The following is a 24,623-nucleotide window of genomic DNA, read 5'->3' as shown; positions in this document are numbered from 1 at the left end:
TAATTTAGACAGTTAAGGTTCTTATCTGAAGTCCTTGTTCGCATGTTCAATCTCACCATTTTCTTCTGTATCTACCTATTTTGCATATGCTTTTATATAAAGAAGGTCAAAATTACAGAATTTTTTCAGTAGTGGGCTAATCCATCAGTGATGGGAAATATGATAAAGGTTAACACATTTGACACAGCAAAAGAACCTTTAGTTGCTTTAGTTATGAAAGCGTCTTACCACCAGACTATGGGAAGTTCCAAATTTCAACAGCCAGATAAGGAAAGAAGTTGGGATGCATCATCTTTGTGAAAAGTGTAGCCAGATCACTGATGATGATGGAGATGGTGATGATTTTATTATTATTTCTTAGTGGTTAGCCACAGAAGGTAGTTCATTCTTTCTCAGTGCTCACCTTTCTCTTGGTGTGATTTACCTGTCGATTCGTGCTTATGAACACTTCACACAAACAGGTTAAGGTGCAACATTGAAAAACTCACAAGTGCTTGGAGATCCTTTAGTTTGTCTGTAGCTGAGCCCAGGGCAAGATCCTGAATGCCCCATGCTACTTCTCCTTAAGCTTTCCCTCCCCTTGGTTGGTTAGGCCGCTACTGGGTACTTGGGAGGACAAGAATGTACTTTCGCACACCTGAGATATCTAATTAATCTAGTAGGAGTCCCTCATGCACCTGTGCACAAGCCATGGGAGGGAAGGGAGGACATCCTGGGAAATCCTGGAGAAGATGATCTTGTGCAGGAGACATTTCTGAAGTTTACTATGAATTGAGAATGGTGTTAACGGTTCTTGACAGCTCTTAGAACTAAGAAATAGTAGGTCTGTTAACTCGGTTTGGATAGATAGTCCCGCCAATGGAGGCATCAGACTAGAGTTTGTCTGGTTTGGCTGCATGATTGTGAGTGGCACTGCGACGTAATAGAAATAACAGAGCCCTGCAGCCAAACCACGTTGAGTTCTGGAGGTCACTTACCTTGGACAAGCTATTTGATTTTCCTGACTGTCAGCTTTCTTTATCTGTAAGTTGGAGAAGATAAGAGTCCTTGCCTCATAGGGTTGTTGTAAGGGGTCAATGAGTTAACAGGTATACAGGATTTTGTACAGTGTGATGCATAGTGAGCAATCAATACATGTAAACCATTATTATTATTATTAGCATTATTAATGCATATTTTTTTTACCTTGTTCATACACCCCAGGAGAACTGTAGACTCTTTTCTTCAGAACCAACCTGGAGAGCTTATGTATGGGTCCAGCTGCACCAAACCCAGCATCGAACACAGCCTTGTTAATCATGTTGTACTTGCCACCTATTAAGACCGAGACCCAATGTATTTATTTTGGATGACATGCAATGTGACCTAATTCAAGAATTTGATGGTAAATGGTTATGCCATTTATTAGACTGTTTAGAATCACATTTTGGAAATCTGGGATGTTATCAAAATTTCTAAAAATGGTCCTTGAGAATCAAAGTCTTCTCTGATACCTACCACGAAATTTAACCAGATTTATTTTGCTATCCTGTTCACATTTGCAGGAGTTGGCGGAGAGTCACGGCAGGTACATCTACCTGAAATGATGTTCATTTGGAGGAACTGGCAGTATTGAAGGTAACTTCTTTCTAAATTAGAAAATGTTTGCATGGTTTTGCTAGAACAAGTTATCAGAAATAATTTCTCATATGTAAAATGGAAAGAAAAAGTAATTTTTAATCAACTCAGGTGGTTGATGTATTAATAAAATAGCGAAGATGGTGTGACTGTTCACTCAGTGGAAATAAAATCCTCAGTTTTGTGCTCAGCAATCCAGAAAAGCAACTTCTGGCTCTTATTACTTTTTTATTTTCAATAACTTGGACTAAAATAAAATGCATCAGTAATAATGAAATAATGCTTTGATTCTACTTTTGCTTTCAATAAACAATGTAAATGTGTTTGAGCAAGTTAGAAAACATTCTGCCATTCAGGAAATGCCACCACTTTGGCTTCAAAGAATTGGTCACTTTTTTTTTTTTGGAAGGATTAGAAAGAACTACACAATAGCAGTATCTCTGTCCTGATGAGAACTCTGGAGACAGGGAGCATACTTAAGTAGGGAAAAATTAAGGCATATGTTACTTAATGAAGTCTGCACTTTATTCCTATTTTTCTGTGTTCTAAGCTAAGTTAGGCTGGTGGCTTGATTTGCAAAGTGCAGGAGGGCCTTCTGGCTTGAGGGACATGGAGTCTTGCACTTGTTGACCTGAGTGAATTGCCTACTTGACCCCTGGGTTTCTCCCTAGGGATGGCCCAGGTTCACGAAGGAGGCTGAGCTTTCCGACTGTTAGCTAGCCTATGGGCCAGGCTACTGAGTTTGTCTGAGTCTATAAAGCCAGAAGAGGAAATCTTGTAGAATGTGAGTGTGCAGGCTTGGACCCCCCACCCCCCACCCCCACGCCTCTGGGCCTGCTCCGTGCATGGGTGGAGAACCAGTCTGTCGTGGTCAGGATGCAACATCTCCTGACTGAGCGACTGGACTTGTTCAAGAGAGATAGACCCATGTTCTGGGACTGCAGACAGATGGTTGTGACCGTGTGCCATGCGGTCATCAACCTGAGGATGATCTTGCTCCTCTGGAGTATAGCCATTGTCTTTGCAGCTGATTGCAAAGTGCTCAAATTGTTCATTATGATGGACAAAATGGGTGCACGGTCCCAGCTGTGAGTGGGGGCCTCTGGCTTTACAGACTCCCTCAACTAACAGGAGATGTATGGGGGACCCCAGATGACGAGTCCAAACTGTGAACTTGCACTAAGGCAAGACCTCGCATCGGCAACGTGAGACACAACATAGAAATCAGAGAAGAGCTACTGTCCAGCCGTTTTAACCACCAATACCCATTTATTTTAATGGAAAAAAAAATCTGCATTCTATATGCTCCAAAAAGACTTACTATTGAAACAAATACAATATATGGAACTCTATCTGCATAATTTCACTACAATAAAGACAACATATGACTCCTACTCCCTACAGAAGGCGAACTGAAATCACAGGTGCAAACAGGGATTGCATAAGAAAGCGTGGGTGCGCGCATGTGCGTGTGATTAAAACCTTTAGTAAGCAACTGCACTGAAATATGCTAAGACACTTACCTTACCCTAGTTCGTGGCCAGCTCTAATAAAAAGCCACAGGCTGTCACTAGTTTTATCTGATAGAAAAATTTGGTGTGAGCTTGGATGGTTCTTTACAGTTTATCAACAAGAAGATAATCTTAGTACAAGCACGAACTTTCCTCTTTGACATGCTCACAGAATAAAAATCAATTACTTTTCATACATAATGAACATCTTTTATTTTCAGGTTTGCAAACAACGGTAGTCGAGTCACACAAAAGGGTACTTTTAAAACTACCTGTATTTACTCTATTTTATGCCTGTATATATGAAACAAACGTGTGTGTGCATGAAAAGATGTCTGTACGTGTGGGTATGTATGTGTACACACGTGGTGCCTGTCGGCCTCCTCCCACGCAGGGAGGTCCTCCACGATGACGTCTGCAAAGGTCCAGATACCGAGGAGAGACAGATTCTCTGCCATGATCTGTGTCCTCGTAAGAACCGCTGGGACTGGATTCAGGACACCTACAAATGCGGAGGGATGCCCCCGAAAGAATATTTCAGCCACTTTCTTGGCATTTGATGGTAAAATTTGCTGCTCTGCTCCTCACCACTTTTGCTCGGGATCATGGCATGGGGTGGCAGTGAAAATCGGTTGCAGTCCTTTACTAAAGAGAAAGGACTTGTGTCTCTGCTCTCCCTCTCTGCAGACCTGCCTGGCAGGCGGAGGCGGCATGGAGACCGCCCGGGGCGCTGGAGACGCGTCAGCTCTGTGGTCTGTACAGTGCCTCGCTCGATGCCGAGGCCCTGGAGGGGACAGCTGCGTAGCTTCTGTCCTTTCCTTGTGTAACCTCTCAAGGAAGAATGACATATCAAAACTAAGCTCCTTCTGTAGCGTTTCTCTCTATAAATACTGGGTATATACACATACAGATACTCACACATATACAAATACGAACCCACAGACAAAGCTGCATGTGTGGAGTGCTGACTAGCGACATGGCAACGCATCAGAAAATGTAGTCACTGTCTCTGCTCCCAGAAGGTCAAGTTATATGCTGTGATCTTTAAACATTCAGGGAAATTCAAAAGATTCCATTAATTAAAGGAGAAGTGGTGAAGTACAGACCCAGTGAAGTCGCAAAGAAAACAAAAATCTGAAACAATTGAGGCCTAGGTGTGAAGTTTGAGAGCTGTAAACTGCAATCTTCAGATTTGGATTTTTTTTTTTTTTTCCTTTTTCCTGTTGCTATGGAAACTTGGTAGTCAAGCTTCAAATATCAGGAGTTCTCACAGACCTGAATGGGAAAGATTCAGAGTTAAGTCAAGGAATAGCACAACTTGATTCAAAGCGTTTTAGCTAAGCACTAGATAAATGGCTGACGTGGTGTAATAAACACATTTATAAACACGGCACTACCTGGGGGAAATTTTTTTTTTTCCTTTGGCATAACATTTGAAGAGAGCGTGAATAGTTCTGCCGGTTTATGTCTTAAACAGCTGGATTGGTCTGAAAACGCTCATGCCAAACACCTCATCTCAGACCCACAGGGTCGACTGCCTCTGTGACCCTGAACTCTGTCCCTTGCACAGTAGCCCAGAACTCATCCATTTTAGGGACAGGTTGACTTGGTAGCTGAGAGACTGACTGTCATCCCAGATGCTATTTTTTGGTCACAGGGAAGAGCAAGAGAGCTACTGGTCGTTCTTCAGACAGGGCGTATGAGTTTCCTCCGGCTGCTGTAACAAGTGGCCTCAAGCTGAGTGGCTTGAAATAACAAAATGTATTCTCTTAGCCTTCTGGAGGCTGGAAGTCCAAAAATGAATCCTATGGGGGCTAGAATCGAGGTGCTGGCAGAGCTGTGTTCCTTTTGGGGGCTCCAGTGGGGAAGCCACTTCCGTGCCTCTTCCAGCTTCCGGAAGCCGCCTGTATTTGTCTCATGACCCCTTCCTCCACCTGGATGGCCTGGCCTGTCTTGTCCAAGATTATTGAGGTCACCCAAACTGTGTTTATTCTCTAAGATGTACAGCAGCCCGGGGTCTCCCCTCTGCCGGATAATAGCATGAGCAGGAATAGCTCGGTTCTCTGATGCTTTTGCTTAATGATGATTATATCTTGGCTTTATACAGGGAAATGGTACCACTAAAACTTGTGTTATAATCAAAGAAATAAACACGTGTAAAGGTCAACCTACTATGTAAGTGTAGTTCATTCTGGAATGAACCGATGGCTAGAATATAATGGATTAACTTTGTAAAGCTTGGGCCTTTTCTTTCAAAACCTGCTGAGGGGCGGATCAGTGTGACAAACTCACCCACCTACTCTGTACCCCTTTGGCTTTTAGAGGTTAATCCTCTCACTTATCTGCTTGGAAAATTTAAAGCAGCTTCTCTAAATCAGATAAAAAGTCTTTTTAATGTGACTCAAGTGTAAGCAACATGATACCGGTTAAGGCTAAAGGTGATTCCTTTGCAGTTAGGAGTCTCCAGGACGCATTTAATTTCTTTTTTCCAGCTGACTTTTTCACTGTCCTGGCCACCATTATCGTAAACTCTGGTTACTTGGGCTGCATTGCTGGTGTCCTGCCACATTCACCCATATCTGAAGAAAGACTTGAATATATTCAATGGCATCATGAATTTTATTTAAAAATATTCTCCATCTGTTTTGTTTCTTAAATTCCACATATGAATGAAATCATGTAATACTTCTCTTTATCTGACTGACTTATTTTGCTTAGTGCCATCCTTTAGTTCCTCACCTTCTACTTCCATCCATGTCGTTGCAAATGGCAGGATTTCATTCTTTTTGATGGATGAGTAGTATTCCATTGTCTATATATACCCACATCTTCTTTATCCATTTATCTGTCAATGGACATTTGGGCTCTTTCCATAATTTGACTATTGTGGACATTACTGCTATAAACACTGGGGTGCAGGTGTCCCTTTGGATCACTATGTTTGTACCATTTGGGTAAATACTTAATTGTGCAGTTGCTGGGTCATATTTGTAACTTTTTGAGGAACCTCCATACTGTTTTCCAGAGTGGCTGCACCAGTTTGCATTCCCACCAACATTGTAAGAGGGCTCTCCTTTCTCCACATCCTCGCCAACATCTGTTGTTTCCTGAGTTGTTAATTTTAGCCATTCTGACTGGTGTGAGGGGTATCTCATTGTGGTTTTGATTTGTATTCCCAGTGATGAGTGATGTTGAGCATCTTTTCATGTGTCCGTTGGCCATCTGGATGTCTTCTTTGGAGAAATGTCTGTTCATGTCTTCTGCCCATTTCTTGACTGGAGTTTTTGCTTTTTGGCTGTTGAGTTTGATAAGTTCTTTATAATTTTGGATACTAGCCCTTTATCTGATAAGACATTTGCACATATCTTCTCCCATTCTATAGGTTGCCTTTTAGTTTTGCTGACTGTTTCCTTGCTGTGCAAAAGCTTTTTATCTTGATGAAGTCCCAATAGTTCATTTTTGCTTTTGTTTCTCTTGCCTTTGGAGACCTGTCTAAATCCTTAAGGAATTTCTGCAAATGTGCACTGATAGGAATGTAACCTCTGCCCATCTGTAAATTATACCAGCATTTCTAAATATGTCACCCAAAAAGTGATTCGGGAAGTGCCAAAAAGTGAATCTTCATCTCAGACCTCTCCTCTCCCAGCATTGATCCATACCCTCAAGGCTACTTGGCCACAGTTCTCTTTGAGTCATGACAGCCTCTGAAGGGCTACTCATAATTCGGGCTTTGCTTTCATGACCGCACTGCCTCCCCCAACCTTGAGAACCCACATCCTCCCTAGGAGGTAACCACGTTACATCAAGACCCACACATCTCCCCTCATCTCTTCTCTGACCCCCAGCCCAATGTTCCTGATCAGGACATCGTTTTCTTTTCTTTTTTTTTTTTTTTAGGACATCGTTTTCTAATAGAAAGCTGAAGCAGATATCAACAGAGAGCAGATGCTTGGCAGAACCTGTCAGGCTCCTCTCCCTGGTTCCCCAAGCATACCTTAGGTTCTACATCACTGCCATGGAACTGGGACCTTTCCTAAATTCATAATAGCTGATGTCAAAACATTTCCTCTCAAAAGCATGGGCAGTGCCCCACAAGGCCATGCACATGGATGTTCATGGCAGCATTATTCATACAATCCCCAAACTGGAAAACAACTCAAATATCCATCAACCGGTGAGTGCATTTTTTAAAATGTGGTATATCCATACAGTGAAATACTACTCAATAATAAAAAAAACTACTGATGGGGGTGCCTGGGTGGCTCAGTCGTTAAGCGTCTGCCTTTGGCTCAGGTCATGATCCTGGGATTGAGCCCCTCATCAGGCTCCCTGCTTGGCGGGAAGCCTGCTTCTCCTTCACCCACTCCCCCTGCTTGTGTTCCCTCTCTCACTGTGTCTCTCTCTGTCAAATAAATAAATAAAATCTTTAAAAAAACTGTATATATAAAAAAGCAAAAACAAAAATCTACTGATACATGCCTCAACATGAATGAACCTCGAAAGCATTATGCTAAGTGATAGACATCCAATGAATAGGACTACATATTTTATGATGCCATTCAAATCAAATGTCCAGGCAAGGAATAACTATAGACAGAAAGATCAGAAATTGCCCAGGGTTGGGATAGGGGCAAGGTCTGATTGTAAAGGGGCACAAGGTAACTTTATACAGTAATGGAAATGTCTTAAAACTAGATTCTGGTGTTATAGAATGCTATACATCTACCAGAATCAGTATAGTAGATAAATTAATGAGAGCAGGTAAATTTTATGTTATGTAAATTATACCTCAATAAAGCTGCTAAAAAACATTTTCCAGTGTGGTGTTAATAACTTAAAATAATAATTTTGGTCACTGAGGAAAAAAAATTGACTGAATAAAACCCACTAAATTAAAAAAGTCTCCAGTCCCTGTTTAAGTCAATTCAGACTGTAACATAAGAGATCCTACCTCTGAGGGCTATTGACTTGATTACATGAGATAGTCTATATAATTTACATAAAGCTCTTAGCTTTGCGTGTGCGTGGCACTTAGAAGCCCTAGGAGGTCCACTGTCATTATCCATGCAGTTGCACTCCTTCAAGGGGCCATAGCTCCTGTGTAAAGCACAACTCAGGGCCATCTGCAGGCAGAGGGCAGCCTGCTCCACCCGGGTTGGGTGCTTCCCAGGCCCTGTCTCTGCCCAGAACACATTTCACAATAAAAAGGAACAAAATATTGATACACTCAACGACATGGACTGTATGATTCCATGTACAGAAAATTCTAGAAAGGCAAGCAAGTGATCAGACAAGGCAGACCAATGAGGGTCTGGATTCAGGGGAGGGGATCAATAGCGAAGGCACACAAGGAAACCGTACCTTGGTATTTGGTGTGGCTACACCATTGTGCACATTTACCAAAACGCATCCAATGGTACCCTTAGAAATGGGTGAATTCTATGTCCAAATAATACCTTCACAAAAAGCATTAGAATTAAAAGTATTTTTAGCGGCTGTTTTGCTCATCTTGATCACGTCTTTAAACTTTTTCATTGTGACTGAGGTTACAATTCAATTCTCCCTCCTCGCCAATGTAGAGACATTTAATTTTGGTACTTGTTAATATGGTTCACCTGACACGTCTTTTTATGTTCTTGATATTGCTGATTAATTAAGCCTAAAACAATGTTCAAAAAGGTTTCAGGATGATATTCTTTCCTGGAGCTGCCTGAGTCACACCACACAGAGCCCTACAAACCCCCTGCCCCGACACAGCCTAAGAGAGATACCAGCCCAGGGGCACCTGGGTGGCTCAGTTGGTTAAGCGACTGCCTTCGGCTCAGGTCATGATCCTGGAGTCCTGGGATCGAGTCCCGCATCGGGCTCCCTGCTCGGCAGGGGGTCTGCTTCTCCCTCTGCCCTCTTCCCTCCCGTGCTCGCTGTCTCTCATTCTCTCTCTCTCAAATAAAAATAAAAAAAAAAAAAAAAAGAGAGAGATACCAGCCCTTCACTGAGAGGGTCTTAGGGCCAGCACGGCACAGCTCTTCAGTGTCAGCAACACATACCTTCAACAGCAAAACTGGCAGTAAAATTAATTCCATTTACATTTTTTATTACGTCCAATGTCATTAGTTTTATTCCCTTTAGTTCTAGCTGTCAGAGAAGGAGATGCAGACCCCTCAGTTCTAGGCTGTCATAACCAGCTGAAATGTTTTTACTACTTTCTCCCACGAGGAGGCAGTCTAAGGGTGAATGCTGGCCTTACCACTGGCCCAGTTTGGGACGTCTCTGAGCATCAGTTTTCTCACCTATAAAGTGGGATAAAATCTCCTGGCCAACGAAGAAAATAAAAAAAGCCATGGGACATTAGGGTATTTGGTTCATGCTAGTCTACCTGGATCTCAGTGTTATTTGAAGGGAGGAGAAAACGCCCCCCCCCCCCCAAGCTGTATGGTGCGATTGCTGTAGTTTTACGAGCAAGGCTTCAAAGAAGGGGTTCACACACATGATTTTGACGTTACTTACAGGTGGCCTTACTTACCTACAGGGGGACAGCTCTGTGTTCCTAGCAAGGGATGGCTCCTTTTGTGAGAACAAGAAGCACATTTGACATCTCAACCATAGTATGCACACATCTGTCTTTTCTCGATGATACTATTTTGAGTATAAAATGAACGTAAGTTCTTTAGGAGTTACCAGGCGATTCTGCCCTGGATTAGTTGTGATCCTGGTGATCAGGTGAGAGAGAGAAGTGGGCAATCTTTGGGAATCTGCTCACTACTGACCTCTGTAGGCCACGGGTCTCCAAAGTAGGGGGCACAGGAAAAACCCTGGTTGAGGAGAGGAAAATGCTGCTCCATTATTTATATTCCCCTTAATCTACACAATTAGGTTAAGTCTTACTAATATTTAATATATGGATTGCTAGTGGCAGACACGCGTATTATTATTAAAAATATTGTATAAATATGCACAGACACTGGGTCCGTGTGCTGGAGGCCAGTGTCACCTGGGATGTGGGTTCCACAGGTCGGATGGACCCAGAAATCTGTATTTCAACAAGCAGAGGTAGGAAGTCTCCATCCTATTAAAATAGGTAAAAATTACAACCTTCTCCCAGCACTGGGGAGGAGTGATTGCATCCTTTGAAAGGAAAGGAGGGTTAAAAGAGGAGACTACAGAGCAGATTTTTTAGCTTCTTTCACAAACACATGTAGGCAGAGGGATTCAGGTGCGTGGAGCTGAGGCTCTAAATTCGGACACAGAGTCCACGCACAGGCTCCAAATTCGGACACAGAGTCCACCAAGCCAGGGAAGGGCTGGAAATAATCCACAAGGGAAATATGGGGTGACAGGTAGCTCTGACATCAGAACAGACTACTGTCCTCATAGGACAGGGAGAAAAGATTTATCCCCCCAGTGAACAATGTGGTTCAGTTCTATTCTTTTAGTTGCCCCCCACCATTTCACTGAGTGATGTTTAGAAACTTTTTAAATGGGTCGGTGCCATCCAGGAGAGAATTATGCTGTTAAAATAGCCACCGGGAAATGGCCGCAGATGGTTCCTGGGCTGTTCTGGGTCTGAAGGAGAGGTTTCCTAACTCTCCCCAGCAGAGAAGGGCATCCCATCGAACCTGCCTCCTTCACCCTTATCCTTCAAACAGGACGGGATGGGAGGACCACAGCAGGGAACATCAGGTAGTTCTCAGGTAGCAGCTACGATGTGCCAGATCTCTCCACCCTTCCTGGTTCTCTCAAGAACAAAAGGAATTCTGTTTTCTCAGGAAGGCTTTAATTTCTCCTCCCAACTGGGCACAGTGCTTAAAGTGGTGTCCATGACCCAGAAGCCACTCCCACCTTTATTTTCTTCTTCTTCTTCTTTTTGGTGGTATCACCATCTCCATCCCCTGGATCGCCCAACTCTCTAGAGCAGCTTTGGCCTTCTTATCCTTCTTCTTCCTCTTTTCCTTCTTCACTCTCTCACTGCCGCTTCGGGGCTTTTACCACTTTGGCCACCACCTCTCTCTCTTTTATTTATTTGAGAGAGAGAGAGAGTGCATGTGTGAGCCAGGGGAGAGAGAGAGGTGGGGGAGAGAGAGAGAGAAGCAGACTCCCTGCTGAGTGCAGAGCCCAACGTGGGGCTCAGTCTCACAACCCCAGAGATCATGATCTGAGCCAAATTTGAGAGTCAGATATTCAGCCGACTGAGCCACGAGGCGCCCCTCTCTTTGTGGTCACTGTGGTCCACATATTCCTGCATCCTGGTGGCAGGCGTGCTGTCTGTGGCCTTGCCATGCTGACCTAGAAGGCCCTGCTTGATCATCAGCGTCTTCTGACTTCCCTTGGACCTAAACCCCACTTCCGAGGGTAAGTGTGTCTCTCCATGATTCCTCTCTTGATCTTGGCTACCATACCCTGGTCCCAGGTAGAGATCACTGCTGTGGTCATTAATACAACAGCCACGCAGACTGCTTCCCCTTTGGTGGTGATGACCACCAACTCCTGAGTGACTTTGATGCCATCCTCAAACCGAAGAACCCCTAGAAGCATGATCTTTGCCCCATAGCAGATTGTGGTCACTGCACTGTCTTTCATCACCAGCCACTGAGGAGAAGGCAGCAGCTTTTCCAAGGGTGAACAGCTTGCCGCAGATATGCCTCATCCCTGTGGCTGTCATGCAATCGCTGGGCATCGAGCACATTGGGCATTGCCACCAGATGGTCCTTTCCACTCATTACCCCAGAATGAACCCTCCGAAGTTCCTGCATCTGACCACCACTCCCAATAATGAAGTAAGGTGCACACACAGCATCTGAATATAGGTTCCGGCCTCACAACTCCACATTCCTAGTCTTCTTTCAGGATCATACTCGACTATCTTGCTCGTGTAGATGGTCCGCACTCAGAGTTGCCTCTTTCCTGCAGCAATAAGTGGGGGTCCCTAGAATAAGTCACCTGTCAGGGTTCCTAGGGCACCACAAAGTTGAGTGCTCCCTTCAAGAGCACTGTGTAGCCGGACGATTCCCACATACTCTTTGCATAAACTCTGTTGGGATTTCAACAAGTGAGTGGCTTGTTCTATGCACACGATTCAACAAGCCACTCCCATTGGGATCCAGAACACCACTGCATCCTGTCTTCTACACCCAAAGTATCCACTGGATCCAGGCTACCACCTCATGGGCAGAGGGGCTGGAGGTGCTTGTCAAGATGAATGAAAGCTGTCCTAATATAGTCCCCAGTCTCCCACTTCAGAGGATTTGAACCACAAGGAAGAGGTGTATAGTGTGTTGTCCTCACATTTAGCTTATTAAAGTCCTTGAGCAACAGGGGCCACTGAGATGTGTCCATCTGAGCCACCTCGGACTCACGTGTGATAAGAAATTCTTCAGTGTATTGTATTTATGCTACATCTTCTTCTGGTGATGACTTCCGCTCCTTTTTCTTCTTACATTTCTTCGGCAAACTAAATACTTCCTTGTCCACCATGTTCAGGAAGTCTCCATTTTAAAAACTCACTGGCAGTCCAGAGTAGCAAAGTGTCATTGAGAGTCAGGCTTTGATGTTGTGATAACTGGGTTTATGGAGGCTGATGTGTGAGTGGCCACTCAATTACCATCTCTTTCTCTGTGTACACACACGTTTGTGTGCCCGTGTGCACACACACACATACACACGGACACATGCACGACACACTTTTTTCTTTACAGTCACACAAGAAGTACAGCCCTCTAGTTAGTTTACCCAGGCTCTGTTCTGTGTGAGTTCCAGTGACTCCTAGAAACCACACCTAGTGCTGGGCTTGCTGTCTGTCCAGCACTGACTTGAGAAGCTGGTGGAAAACAGATTCCAGATGTTTACTGCAACAGAACTGATCAGAGAAGGACATTGTAAATAATCCTGATGTGTCTGTTGACTGGGGAATACACTGCACAGTGTTCATATGACAGATTCTCTGTATCAGTTAAAATGAAAGGACTGGGGCACGGGTAACCCACGGCTGTTGGGCTAGAGTGTGTTTGTGCGGCCCTTGAGCTCAGAATGGTTTCCCGTGTTTAAAGAGTGGGGAAAAACAAAAGAGAGAAACAACAACAAAAGAGCAATAAAAAGGAATATGTGACAAAGCTGATGTGGTCCACAGAGCCCAAAATATTTGCTGCCCAGCCCTTTCTGGTAAAAGTTTGCCAACCCCCAAATTAGAAGAACATAGAAGTACCTTGGAAATGTAATGTGGAGAGGAAGAAGAGCAAGTTACAGAACATCATGCTCAGGATAACATGAATTACATGAAGTTTTATAAGCTGCACAAAATAGAACTATAAGTGGTGTGTGCGTGTGTGTGTGCGTGTGTGTGTAGTAAACATATAAAATAACATCTGGGGGCACCTGGATGGCTCAGTCGGTTAAGCGTCTGCTTTGGGCTCAGGTCATGATCTCAGTAGCCTAAGATAAAACCCCGAGTCAGGCTCCCTGCTCAGCGCAGAGTCTTCTCCATCTGCCCTTCCTCCTTACGCATGTGTGTACACACAATCTCTCTCAAATAAATAAATAAAAATGTTTAAAAAATAAAAAAAAATAACATCTGGAACACTCTAAGTCATTATAGTATTTTCTCTGGGGAGAAAGAATAGGAAATGAAACTGGGGAGAAAAATATAGGGGATTTCACCTTTATCTGTAATAGTTTATTTATTTATTTTTTAAAGATTTTATTTATTTATTTGACAGAGAGATAGAGAGAGAGCACAAGTAGGCAGAGAAGCAGGCAGAGGGAGATGGAGAAGCAGGCTCCCCGCCGAGCAGGGAGCCCGATGCGGGACTTGATCCCGGGACTCCAGGATCATGACCTGAGCCGAAGGCAGCCGCTTAACTGACTGAGCCACCCAGGCGCCCTGTAATAGTTTATTTTTTGAAAAGAAAGGAAAAAGAAAGAAAAAAAGAAGAAAGAAAAAGAGAAGAAAAGAAAGGGAAGAGGTATATTTTCTTTCATCCATCCTTTCTTCTTTCCATTTATCCATCCATCATTATCTGTCCATCCATCCACCCATCCGTCCTTCTATCCGTCCATTTGTCCTTCCATCCCATTCATCCATCCAAAGAGACACTTCTCATTGTAAGATGTTCTCCTTAGCTCTGCCCCAGGATGCTGGCCCAGCACAGAGCTTTATACACAGTAAATGTCTGAGGTTGGAATGTGTGACTTCCTGTTGACCCCACTTACCACTGTCACCGGGAAGTCATAACTTCTGTTCCTTTTTTTTCCCCAATCAGCAATTTCTCAAGTTCCCAATTCACACTTACACTGATAACCTTCTCAAAATATAAATACCAAAGCCCAAGATGATGTGAATAGCATTACCTACATGTGCGTAATTGCTAAGGTTAACGTTGGGCTAGTACTCCATGCATAGGAAATATCTGATACACATATCTATTCATTTTATGCTCACTTTATATTACTCAGCATAACAATTCATTTGTTTAAAATTACGCTTCATTATATTACAGCCATTACTACCAGTCAGCGGGAAAAAAAAAGTATGAATTATGCATTTATCTCTTTTCCTACAGCCCAGCCTCCCTCCGTGAATTCTCACGACTGTTCTTAAAAAGGCAGACTACCTACTTTAACCTTGCCAAAGATTCTTCTGCACAATGCAGAGAGAAATAAGGCCCTGGTAGACCAGTTCCCTAATGTGGCATGTTCTTATTAGCCTAAATTTGGTGTCATCAGCAGGGCATTTTCTTGTTACCTGGTCTGCGGGTTGCCCTGAATATCTTTGCACAATTCCCCAGACTGGCTGGCGGGGAGATGTGAAGACGCCTTCCAACAGTAGTTGGAACACTTTTACATGAAACACTATTATACAGACATAAACCAAGAATGAACGCTTCCTCGGGAATGAATTTTTTGGAAAGCTCTATGGAAAACAGGGGCTCGGGGGAAGTTAGGTGTTCACACTTGTGCATGCGCCAGAGCTGGGTTACTTACAAGCCAAACTGAAGAGGGACATGAGCAGGACTGAGGTCACGCTGAAGTGCAGGGCCCCCGCCGCGTTGCAGTCCACTTTGGAGTTCTTGCAGGAGCACACTTGTACCCTGAGGTCAGTGATGTTCGTCATGGGTGGTTTCCCTGAATCTGTCACCATGATGGGCAGGTGGTAGTTGGCTTTGTTCAGGTTTTGAAGAAGGCTTACCAGGGCGTGCGTATCTGGGGGAGACAAGGAGGACCTTTGTGAGGGAGGGTTAGACTTTCCCAAATAAAAGGGTGAGGTTTTGGCGATGAAAACCACACCAATCAGGCATTGCGTATTGGTTTATAACCATGGGCATGTTTAAACTTAAATTCCTTAAAAATTCAAATTCATCTCCTCAGTTGTGCTAACCACACCTCAAATGTCCAGCAACCATGTGTGGCTGGTGGCTGTGGCATCCGATGGTGCCGGATAGAACATTCCATGGCCAAGGAGTCCTGTGGTTCAGTGCTGTGATAATCTATTTCAAGGGGACCCACTTTTGTGAAGGTGACTGCCTACTAAGAACTCCTGCCTGCAGATTTATTACACCGATAAAACTATCTTTGCCAAGATCACATTCGACATCCGGAAAAACTGACTTAAAAACCCATTTTCCCATCGTCACAGTGTGCACCTTAACTATATACAATTTTTATCTGTTAACTACACGTCAATGAAGGTGGAAAAAAGTAAAAAAGAGAAAAAAATGAAATGATCAGCTGAGAGCATTTTTATTTAAGAATCCAAATTCAAAGAATCAAAATAAATTCTTAGACCAAAAGGAAAAAAAAAAACCCAACCACTCCAAAACCATCCACTCACTCTAAACGTGGACACGACCCCTGGATGTGGCCATGGGGACAGGTTCCATAGCCTACAGCTTTATTGGTCCTCAGCCACAGCTCTGGATCTGGGTGGGAATGTGACACACCACCCCAGCAGGGGCACTGAGATTTCGGCCCCTGTTTGCTGGGAGTGTGTGCTGTGAGCCTGGCCTTGGGCAGCATGCAAAAGTGGCCACCCCACCTGGACCCTATGTTTAGCCTTGGGCTATTCTCTTTTCAGTAACTCACATGACTAGTGATTTTTTTTTTTAGAGAGAGAGAGAGGGAGCCCATGAGTGGGGGAAGGGGCAGAGGGAGAAGGAGCATTTCAAGCAGGCTCCGCACTGAATGTGGAGGCCGACACGGGGTTCAGCCTCACACCCCTGAGATCATGACCCGAGCCCAACTGACTGAGCCACCCAGGTGCCACCCCCCCCTTTTCTTTGACTCTCCCCTTTCTGGGCATGAACAGTGCTAGGTATTAAAAAAAATACCAAAACTGGGACCAGGAAAAGAACTGAAAAGTCAGCTGTCTCTTAAATAAAACCATGAGGAAAACAGAGCAATAACATGAAAACAGAAACAGATGAAGTGTCATCCTGACCAGAAGGAGAAGCAGCAGAAATAACCAACGTGTGTAGTCACCGTAGTTGCGTGACGGGTTAATGCAAGGAACAATCTTCCCATCTCACTTGTGTGGACGAGAAACTTGAGTAAGAAAGTTCCAGCTGGGACTTTCTGGAAAGAGCTGGTGGTGGTTATTCCAATCTGCTGTAGCCACAAAAACTAGCAAAGGAAGCGTGCTAACCCCTCAGACAAGAGGAGGGCTGTTTTAATTAAAAGTAATCAGCATAACAGAACTCATTCTTTAAAAAGCAATAAAATAGACAAACAGGCAAATGGAATCAATAACAAGAGGAAGGCTCTAGTAAAATGAGATATGAGATAAGGCCATTCAATACATATGAGATTTTTTAATAGAAAATTTTATGCACAATTGTACAACCCATTTTCAAGACTTAATGAAATTAGTAATTCCCAATCCCTCTCGAAAATTCTACTGCTGGTGGATGAGGAGGGTACCCTGGCTGGGTCAGTTGCAGGGGAAGTTCACTGCTGGAGAGAGTGTGCGTCCAGTGCGTGGGTTCTGGTTTTTTACTTTATTGCAAAACAAGGTGAACTTCATAGTGAGTTCACATTTGCCACAGGGAGGGAAGCACGTGCTTGTGGATACAGGGATGCTGCTGAATTGAGCACGTATGGAAAATGTCAGGCCAAGTTTTGAATTCCACCTTCCCACATGAAAAGACTGGTAGAAAGGGACATGGCTTGCAAGTCTCATAGGTCAGGGACAGGACACATGTGCGACGATATCACGGTTGAACATCAAAGCCACGGTTGTTGCAAAGATAAAGCTAATTTTGAGGAAGCCTCCCACGTAAAGCACAAGATGGAGGGTTAGAGGCTAAGACTCTACAAAGATTGTTCTACCAGTGTAGGATGGAGAGCATAGGATGCAGAGCATGGAGTGTACGGTATAGGATGGAGAGTACAGGATGCATAGTACACAGCGTAGGATGGAGAGCATAGGATGCAGAGCATGGAGGAAAGGAGAGAGGAGGAGGGAGGAACAGTGTGAAAAGGAAGACAAGCCAGGGAAACGCGGCTTCAAAGCCAGAGGAACAGCCACAGAACGTGTAACCCGACTTACTATTGATCTTGGAGACCTTCCAGACTTTATCGGGAACAGCTTGTTTGTGGATTTCAAATTTGAAAGGGTCTGTATTTGGGTGAAGATCCTTATCTGATGCTCCCAAAATCACGACGCTGAGGTTTTTGGCATCATCACAGACTTCAGCGACTGTGGGGTAAATGAAGGGGGCGTTGTCGTTCACGTCCTCCAGAGTGATCAGCAAAGTTCCGGTCCCAGTAGCGGGAGGGTTGCCTATGGGGAAGGAGGGAGAGGTTAGCAGGCAGCTGGGCCCAGGCCAGAGCAATCTGCCACAGTGCTTTCCTCCAGGGCCCTTGACACCTTTATTATCGCTAATAGGGTTCGAACAGGACTGACCGAATAGCTTACGTATTTGTATCAAGTCTAGTGGCCCTTTCTCATATACAGAACTTTTGATTTAAATTCTTTAGCCTTTACCTAACTTAGAATGCGCAGCTTCTAGCACACAAGCCATCCTAACACGCTGAAAGCAAAGAATGGATATAATAAATAGGGCCTTTTCTCGCTTAGCGAATGAAACCTTTTATCTAAATAGTCAGGTATTCACGGGTGTTGATGGTACAGGGAGGATGGAGGCCCCATGAGAGAAGACTGGGTTTTGTATGTGTGAAAAAGCTCTGTCTCACTGGGTAGATGACTGCAGAGAGAGAGCGAGCTAATCCAGGTTTTGAAGACTCAGAGTGAGTTTATTTACCTTTCCCTAAATTTATTTTTAATCATCTAGACATCAGAGGTTTTCTCTTGGGACCAAGCACTCATTAACAGTTCCTAATTTCTGTGAGAAAAGTCAGATCCAAATTCACAGGCCACAGATCGCAAGCGTACAGAGTTGCCCTCTTCCAAAAAGGATTTGGTGCACCTCTCAAATGCGGTACTCTAATTTTATGCCTAACCTAAGGTCTGGCTCCATTTTATTTTTCCTATTCTCATGTGCACTTCCAAGCCCAATTTTATTTCACCTCACACACTATTTCTTGAAACGCGCATCAAGTTTCAAGTTGAGTTCTCAATCACATGGGGGTTCGCAGGGTAGTGAGTATTTGAGCGCCGGGTGCATGTGTCCAGTGCAAGACAAGGCGAGGGCTGACAGATTCTGCAGGTGAAGACATGGCGAGTCCTTTTCAGATTCAGGCTGGTTAATCCGTCCTGACCTAGACAGTAGAAGGGCGAGCAGGCTGGTCCTTGTGCAGGTGACACTAAGAACACGGGGCCAGGTATCTGCAGCCCTGTTGCCGAGGGGCCACTTGGAAGCTGCTTCCCAGCACTTTTGGGCCCCTCGCAGGGCCAGGCAGGAAGCCTCATCCCTCATCGGCCCAGAAGGACGTGAGAAGCTGTCCGGTGACAGCCTCCCGGGGGGACCCAGGGAGGCCAGTGGGAAATGGACCATCGCAGCTCCTACAAGTCTCCTGTGCCTACTGTCCTGGGAGGATCATGAGGCATCTGCCGACACTCAGACTGGCTATGGCTCAAGCCTTCTCTCCTGGTCTACGTGGTGTAGGCAGTGTCACCTGGCGCCATCATGGGCTGTTAGAGTGGATGGGAGGAGCAAGCAGACAAGCCCTGAGATGTCTGGGAGAGCTTGGGGCCTGACTTTCACAACCAGCTGCTGGTACTGAGTCTCCAGACCACATGAAGTCACCGGAGGTTTTTCAGAGAGGCAGTGGGCCAATCTGATCTGATTTTTAGAAACACACGTGGTATTGGCAGGAGATGTTGGACACTGGAGGCAGGGAGACCAGCAACAGATTGAGGCATGATGTGAGCAGTTTGAATAAGAAAGAAATGTCTTATCTTGGTTATCAGGCACTTGGATGAGGCTGCCGGGGGGGCGGGGGAACCCCCCAAAACAGAAAGTAGTGGGGAGTGGAAAGACATGAGTTCAGCTCCGACTGTGCTAACAGCCCCTCAGATTCAGTGCACCTGTCTAGAAGCACGCAGAGCTTAGGAGACTCGCCGGCACTGGGTAGTGACTGAGGACCTGTCCGCATAGATGCTTTGAAAGGGTCCTAGCCAATCAGGTTACCCAACGTGATAGGGCAGAAGGGCAGGGGGGTGGGGGCCTAGGAAACCCCAGAGTTGAAAGAGCAGCTGGTGGTTTGCAGAAGACAGAGGGGATGCAAATTGGAAGAGGAGGCAATGAACAGCCGTGAAATGCGTCGTGATGCCCCACAGGATAAGGGGTAAAGAGAAGCCATGTGATTTTGCAAGGAGAAGGGGACTGGTGACTTCTTTAGGAGAGGGGTCCACTGATGGGGAATAAACCAGCTTGAAGGTAGTTGAGCAATGAGTCATGAAGAAGTGAGAATAGACATTTTTTAGCAGGGCTGGTGGAACTTGAAATATATCAACACCCAATGACAGTTTCAGAGTAAACATTCCAATAAATATCTGCTAACGTCGAAACACCACCATCATTCATCAGCAGAAGGACGGCTATTTCTAATGGTGGCCCGTCATCAACTTTTGTTGGAGCAAGAACTCAAAAGAAATGCATAATTACTTTGAAGTTGGTTTTTCACTGTCAGCTTTAGTCATTTGGTTGAATTTCTTTACTGAAAAATTATTTTTCCTTTTTTTTATTGAATAATTGAATATCTCTGAGGAGTCCATTATATTTTTTCGCTCTGAGTATATTATGAAGTGCCGTCATTTGGTAGAATGGATGAAAAGGCATTATGAGTATTTGAAATATGGCCGTAAGAATCGGCCTTTCGTGAACTTAATTATACTACTGTCTTCGTTTCCCCGTGTGCTATTCCCAGGCCAGGCTGGTGATGTCTTCTTCTGAAATCAAGGAAAACGAGCTTGTTTTTTTCATGGATAAGGTGAAGACCGGACTCTCAAACTCCTCAGGAAAATAGTCTCTCCCAGTTTACATCACAGGATGGAGAAAAAATCACCATCCAAAATTCAGATGCAATTCAAAATATGACTCTTCACAAGCCCATTTGGCTCTAATGGTTCTAGCGGCCCAGGAAATATTGGAACTTCTGGGTTTCATGACACACAGAACCAAAGCATGATTGAAACTGGGCCCTCCCTCATGGATTTTCTATTTCAATAGGGACAAAGCCTCAATTTGAGCAAAACTCCTAGGATATGGAGCTAGAATTTTGATTTCTCCTCCTTGCAGCTCCCTCAGAGGAGCCCATGGGCCACGTTCTCAGGGGAGCTGCTTACGGATCAGAGGATGTCCATCCTCCAAATGAGTGGAGGGATTTGCCTGTGGTTGCACGGGCTTCTGTCTTCATAGGTTAGGAGAAGGAAGGGCCCTGGAGAGAGGAACCATGCCTGGCAGTAGGTTTTAAATGGAATGGGAGGTGGGTTCCCCTTGGGGAATTTGATGAAGGTCATGATCTTGCTTCCAGAGAAACACACCCACCTCCATACTGAAGGCACTGCAGACCCTGTAAGTAGGGCTGAGTGTTTGCTGTTCAGGCAGCTGGCCTGGGACACCTTTGTTCATAGGTATTTTCTTTTATTTGATCTTTTTTTTTTTCTTTCTTTTATTTGATCTTATTCAGAATCCTGACCAAACAGGATTTCCACTTTAGCCAGAAAATACTGAGATTTTTCTGGTAGGATCCATCACTCAGATGTTTTAAACATATATATACTTTATATCTTGTTAGTAAGAGACACAACTGAAAACATAGTGTAATCCTAATTAAAAATATATAATTAGAAGTAGAAAAAGATTAGGAAGAAATATACCAAAGCCTAAATGGTGATTCTCTCTCCAGGTAATTAACATTAAAATAATAATTTTTTTTTGTAAATTTTCTTTACAATAACCATGACCATTATAATAGTCAGAAACAGAAATATAAATTCAAAAGTTATACAGGGATTTAAAAATATTTCACCGATTCTCCTTTCTTTTCTCTCACTCTTTTATTTGTTTTTATGATGAATTTATATTTGGTAAATTTACAGGGGTGTGCTTATCACCACCACCTAATTTTAGAACCTTTCTTCCATCACCCCAAAGAAAGAAACCCCGGGCCCATTTGTACTAGCTCTCCATACCTACTTCTACCTCTAGGCCACCACTGATATACTTCCTTTCTCTACAGATTTGTGTTTTCTGGACATTTCTATAAATGAAATCATAGAGTACGTGGCCTTTCGTGTCTGGCTTCTCTCACTTGGCATCATGTTTTTGAGGTTCATCCATGCTGTTGTGTGAATCACTTCCTTCCTTTTTATGGCTGAATGATACTGCATTCCAGGGCCAGACCATGTTTTGATAGACATATGGGTGGTTTCCACTTTTTGTCTGATAGGAATAATGCTGCTGTAAACATCTGCATGGAAGGGACCATGTCTTCACATGTTGCAAAGCTCCAAATGCATGTTCTCAAGAGAGTCGCCTCAGAGGAGCAGGGTCCCTGTTCTCACCACTGTTGGATGGGCTGGCTTTGTATGCACAGAGCATTAGGATCTGAACAAGAACTTTCAGAGCTAGCTCTGCAAAATATAGGGAAGCAGGAGATTTTTCTAATCACTGGTCCCACACTGGTCTCCCTGAGCTGGGTCTAGAGGCATGCAGCATGGGTCCTACCTTGGGAATCATGACTGCAAGTGGTTTTATATGCGGAATAGGAAAGTGAGTTGGCCTACATGAAGAATAAAATGCAGGAAAAGGGGTGGTGTGGGTGGGAAGCAGGAAGCTCATTCCTGAGCCCCATGGGCTCTGAGCATCAGGACTGTTCTCCAGCCTGGTATATAACAGGCACTCAGTAGATTTTGAATTCATTTAGGTGGACTTGAAAAAGCTAATGATGAATTGCTCTTTCCAAACATATGGCATATATATTTCCATAGGTTTCCATTTCTATCTTGCTTCTACTCTGTGACCCTGTCTATACTCCAGTCCTCCCTTGTCCCACCTAGGGGAGGGAAAAAGGGTGTCTAGGATGGGGTCTGTGGAACTGGGGCTCAGGGCAGGGAGCCCACACCAGTGACAAGGAGAGAGAGACCTCAGCTGATGTCTCAAGGAAGCTTGAGGACTCTATTTTGGGAGGAAAATCAGGAGGATGTGTTGATTTAATAAGAGTTTAGATGTGGGCTCCTGAGAGAATGCAGGCACCCCGGCTAGTTTCTGAGGCTTGTTTGTAGGGGAAAGAGGTGTGAGTGCAGCACTCTACTCAACCCCAAAATCCCTCCACTAAGCAGCTGTGAGCAAATAAATGCCACATCTTTTACTTCATACGAACAGGCTTCTACACTTACTTGCACCTGTGTTTAAAAGTGAGCTTAAACCAGGGTTCTTCTAGAAAAGATGATCCTTTGTATTGTGTTCAGCCCATGTTCTATTTGTTTTGGCTTTTCAGCATCAGTATTTACCAATCTGTTTTGGCCTGTGCCCCATGAGCCAGGAATCTCGTTGCTTTTAAATTCATAAGCATTTAGAAAATTGCTTTGTTAATGGAGAGCTTGCCAATGTTGTTGTACATTAAAAAAAAAAAATTAATAGTAAACCAACCCAGAACCTGGCCAGAAAATAGACTTGCAAAATATCCTGCCAGGTTTCCATGGGTAATACTTAAGGTAGAACTGAGGCAATTATTTGCACAACTCAAACTTGAACGTTCTTTCACAGGAGACCTTAATCTGAAGTCTGAGCCGTTTTTTAAAAAATTCAACGTTTTGGCTTTTTTTTTGGTGTGTTTCCACTTTACTAACTTAAGGGAAAAGGAACAAAAAAGAGGCGAAGCGTTGATTTGGAGGCCACGGTTAAACAGGCTGATCTCATTTCATTCAATCAGTAATCATGTACGTGGACTCTGCCCTGTGCCTGGCTGCACCTGTGTGGAAATCAGCAACCCCCGGGCAGGAACAGATACGTAAACAGATGCAGGACAGCGCCGTCAAGAGTGGGAAGACGTGAGAGCTTGTGGCATGGAATAACTTACTGCCTGGTGGTAGATCAGAAGGCTTTGGGAGATGTGCAGGAGATGGGGATACTTTTGGAGAGGGAGGAGTTGTTCTGGGAGGAGGAAATCTTATGGCCATTTTGTGGGAAGCCGTTCAAAGACTTTAAAGCAGGAGAGTGGCTTTGATAAAAGCGGAGGACGACGCTGCAGGCACGGAAGGGGAGGACTTGCACGAGGCGCGGGGGCGCAGGACGAGCAGCTGGGGGCCAGTGTTGTGGGGACACGGGAGCAGGGGCTGGAGGGCTGGACTCAGGAGCCTGAGCGCACAGCACAGCGGGATTGGGATCTGTGATGTATGAGCCTCAGGGGGATGGCTTCTAGCTGCAGCTGTGCAGCTGGCCTTGCTCATCCCCAAACTGGGAAATGGGGACTATAGAGGAGAACTAGCTAAGAGACACTTGGGCACGATGAACTGAGCTGACAAAGATGGCCAGCATTTCAGTGCCCAAATCGGTTTCTTTTCCCAATGAATGTGTGAAAGCATTATGCTTAAGACAGTTGATTTGGCTGGTCAACATGGAAATGTCCTCCTGTTGGTAGAGTATTGCCTTAAATCTCCCCCATTCAGACGGAGGCATGATGCCCACGAGGAAGGCGGCATGTTCTGCCAATTTTCTTACGGCCCTACTCCGAGTAGAGGGCCCTGTGGCCCATCCCTTCCCTAGAAAAACGCTCAGACCTCCCCCAGGGCTGTCGTCGTCGATGTTTTCCACTTGGCCTCAGACCAGTGAAGTGGTTTTGAAATGCTAAGTTTAGAAAATCCGTCCACAACTCAGTTTGAGTCAGTTGACTTAACTCTTTGTTAGGTGTTTCACGAGATGCCAGGAACTTCGCATTCATGATTTCCAGTCCTTACAACAACCCGGCAGGGAGGGAAACTGAGGCGGAGAGAGCATAAGTCTCGCACTTATGGTGGTCCAAGGAGGTTGGGAAGCTGGCTCATGTCCAGATAGAGCAGAGCGCTGGGCCCCTTCTCTCTCCACAGACTCTCAGCAAACTCTG

General features: G+C 44.6%; 1 protein-coding gene and 1 pseudogene across 1 annotated transcript in view; both read right to left on the bottom strand.

Moving 5' to 3' along the window:
• Positions 1-4,349: 4,349 nt before the first annotated feature.
• The window catches only part of CDH13 (cadherin 13), a 1,026,047-nt gene continuing 1,005,773 nt past the window's right edge, over positions 4,350-24,623 (bottom strand). Inside the window, exons 18-20 of the mRNA XM_044921967.1 lie at positions 17,662-17,895; positions 15,102-15,320; positions 4,350-4,403 (exon numbers count right to left, since the gene is read on the bottom strand). Of these exons, the coding sequence (XP_044777902.1) occupies positions 4,396-4,403; positions 15,102-15,320; positions 17,662-17,895 (461 nt within the window). The 3' untranslated portion in view covers positions 4,350-4,395. The remainder of the gene's footprint in view (positions 4,404-15,101; positions 15,321-17,661; positions 17,896-24,623) is intronic.
• Positions 10,312-12,599, bottom strand: LOC110591307 (annotated as a pseudogene).

The sequence above is a fragment of the Neomonachus schauinslandi genome, chromosome 16 (genome assembly GCF_002201575.2).
Source record: "Neomonachus schauinslandi chromosome 16, ASM220157v2, whole genome shotgun sequence".
NCBI classification, from domain to species: domain Eukaryota; kingdom Metazoa; phylum Chordata; class Mammalia; order Carnivora; family Phocidae; genus Neomonachus; species Neomonachus schauinslandi.
Note: the sequence above shows the minus strand (reverse complement) of the source record. Positions and strands in the feature narration are given on the sequence as shown.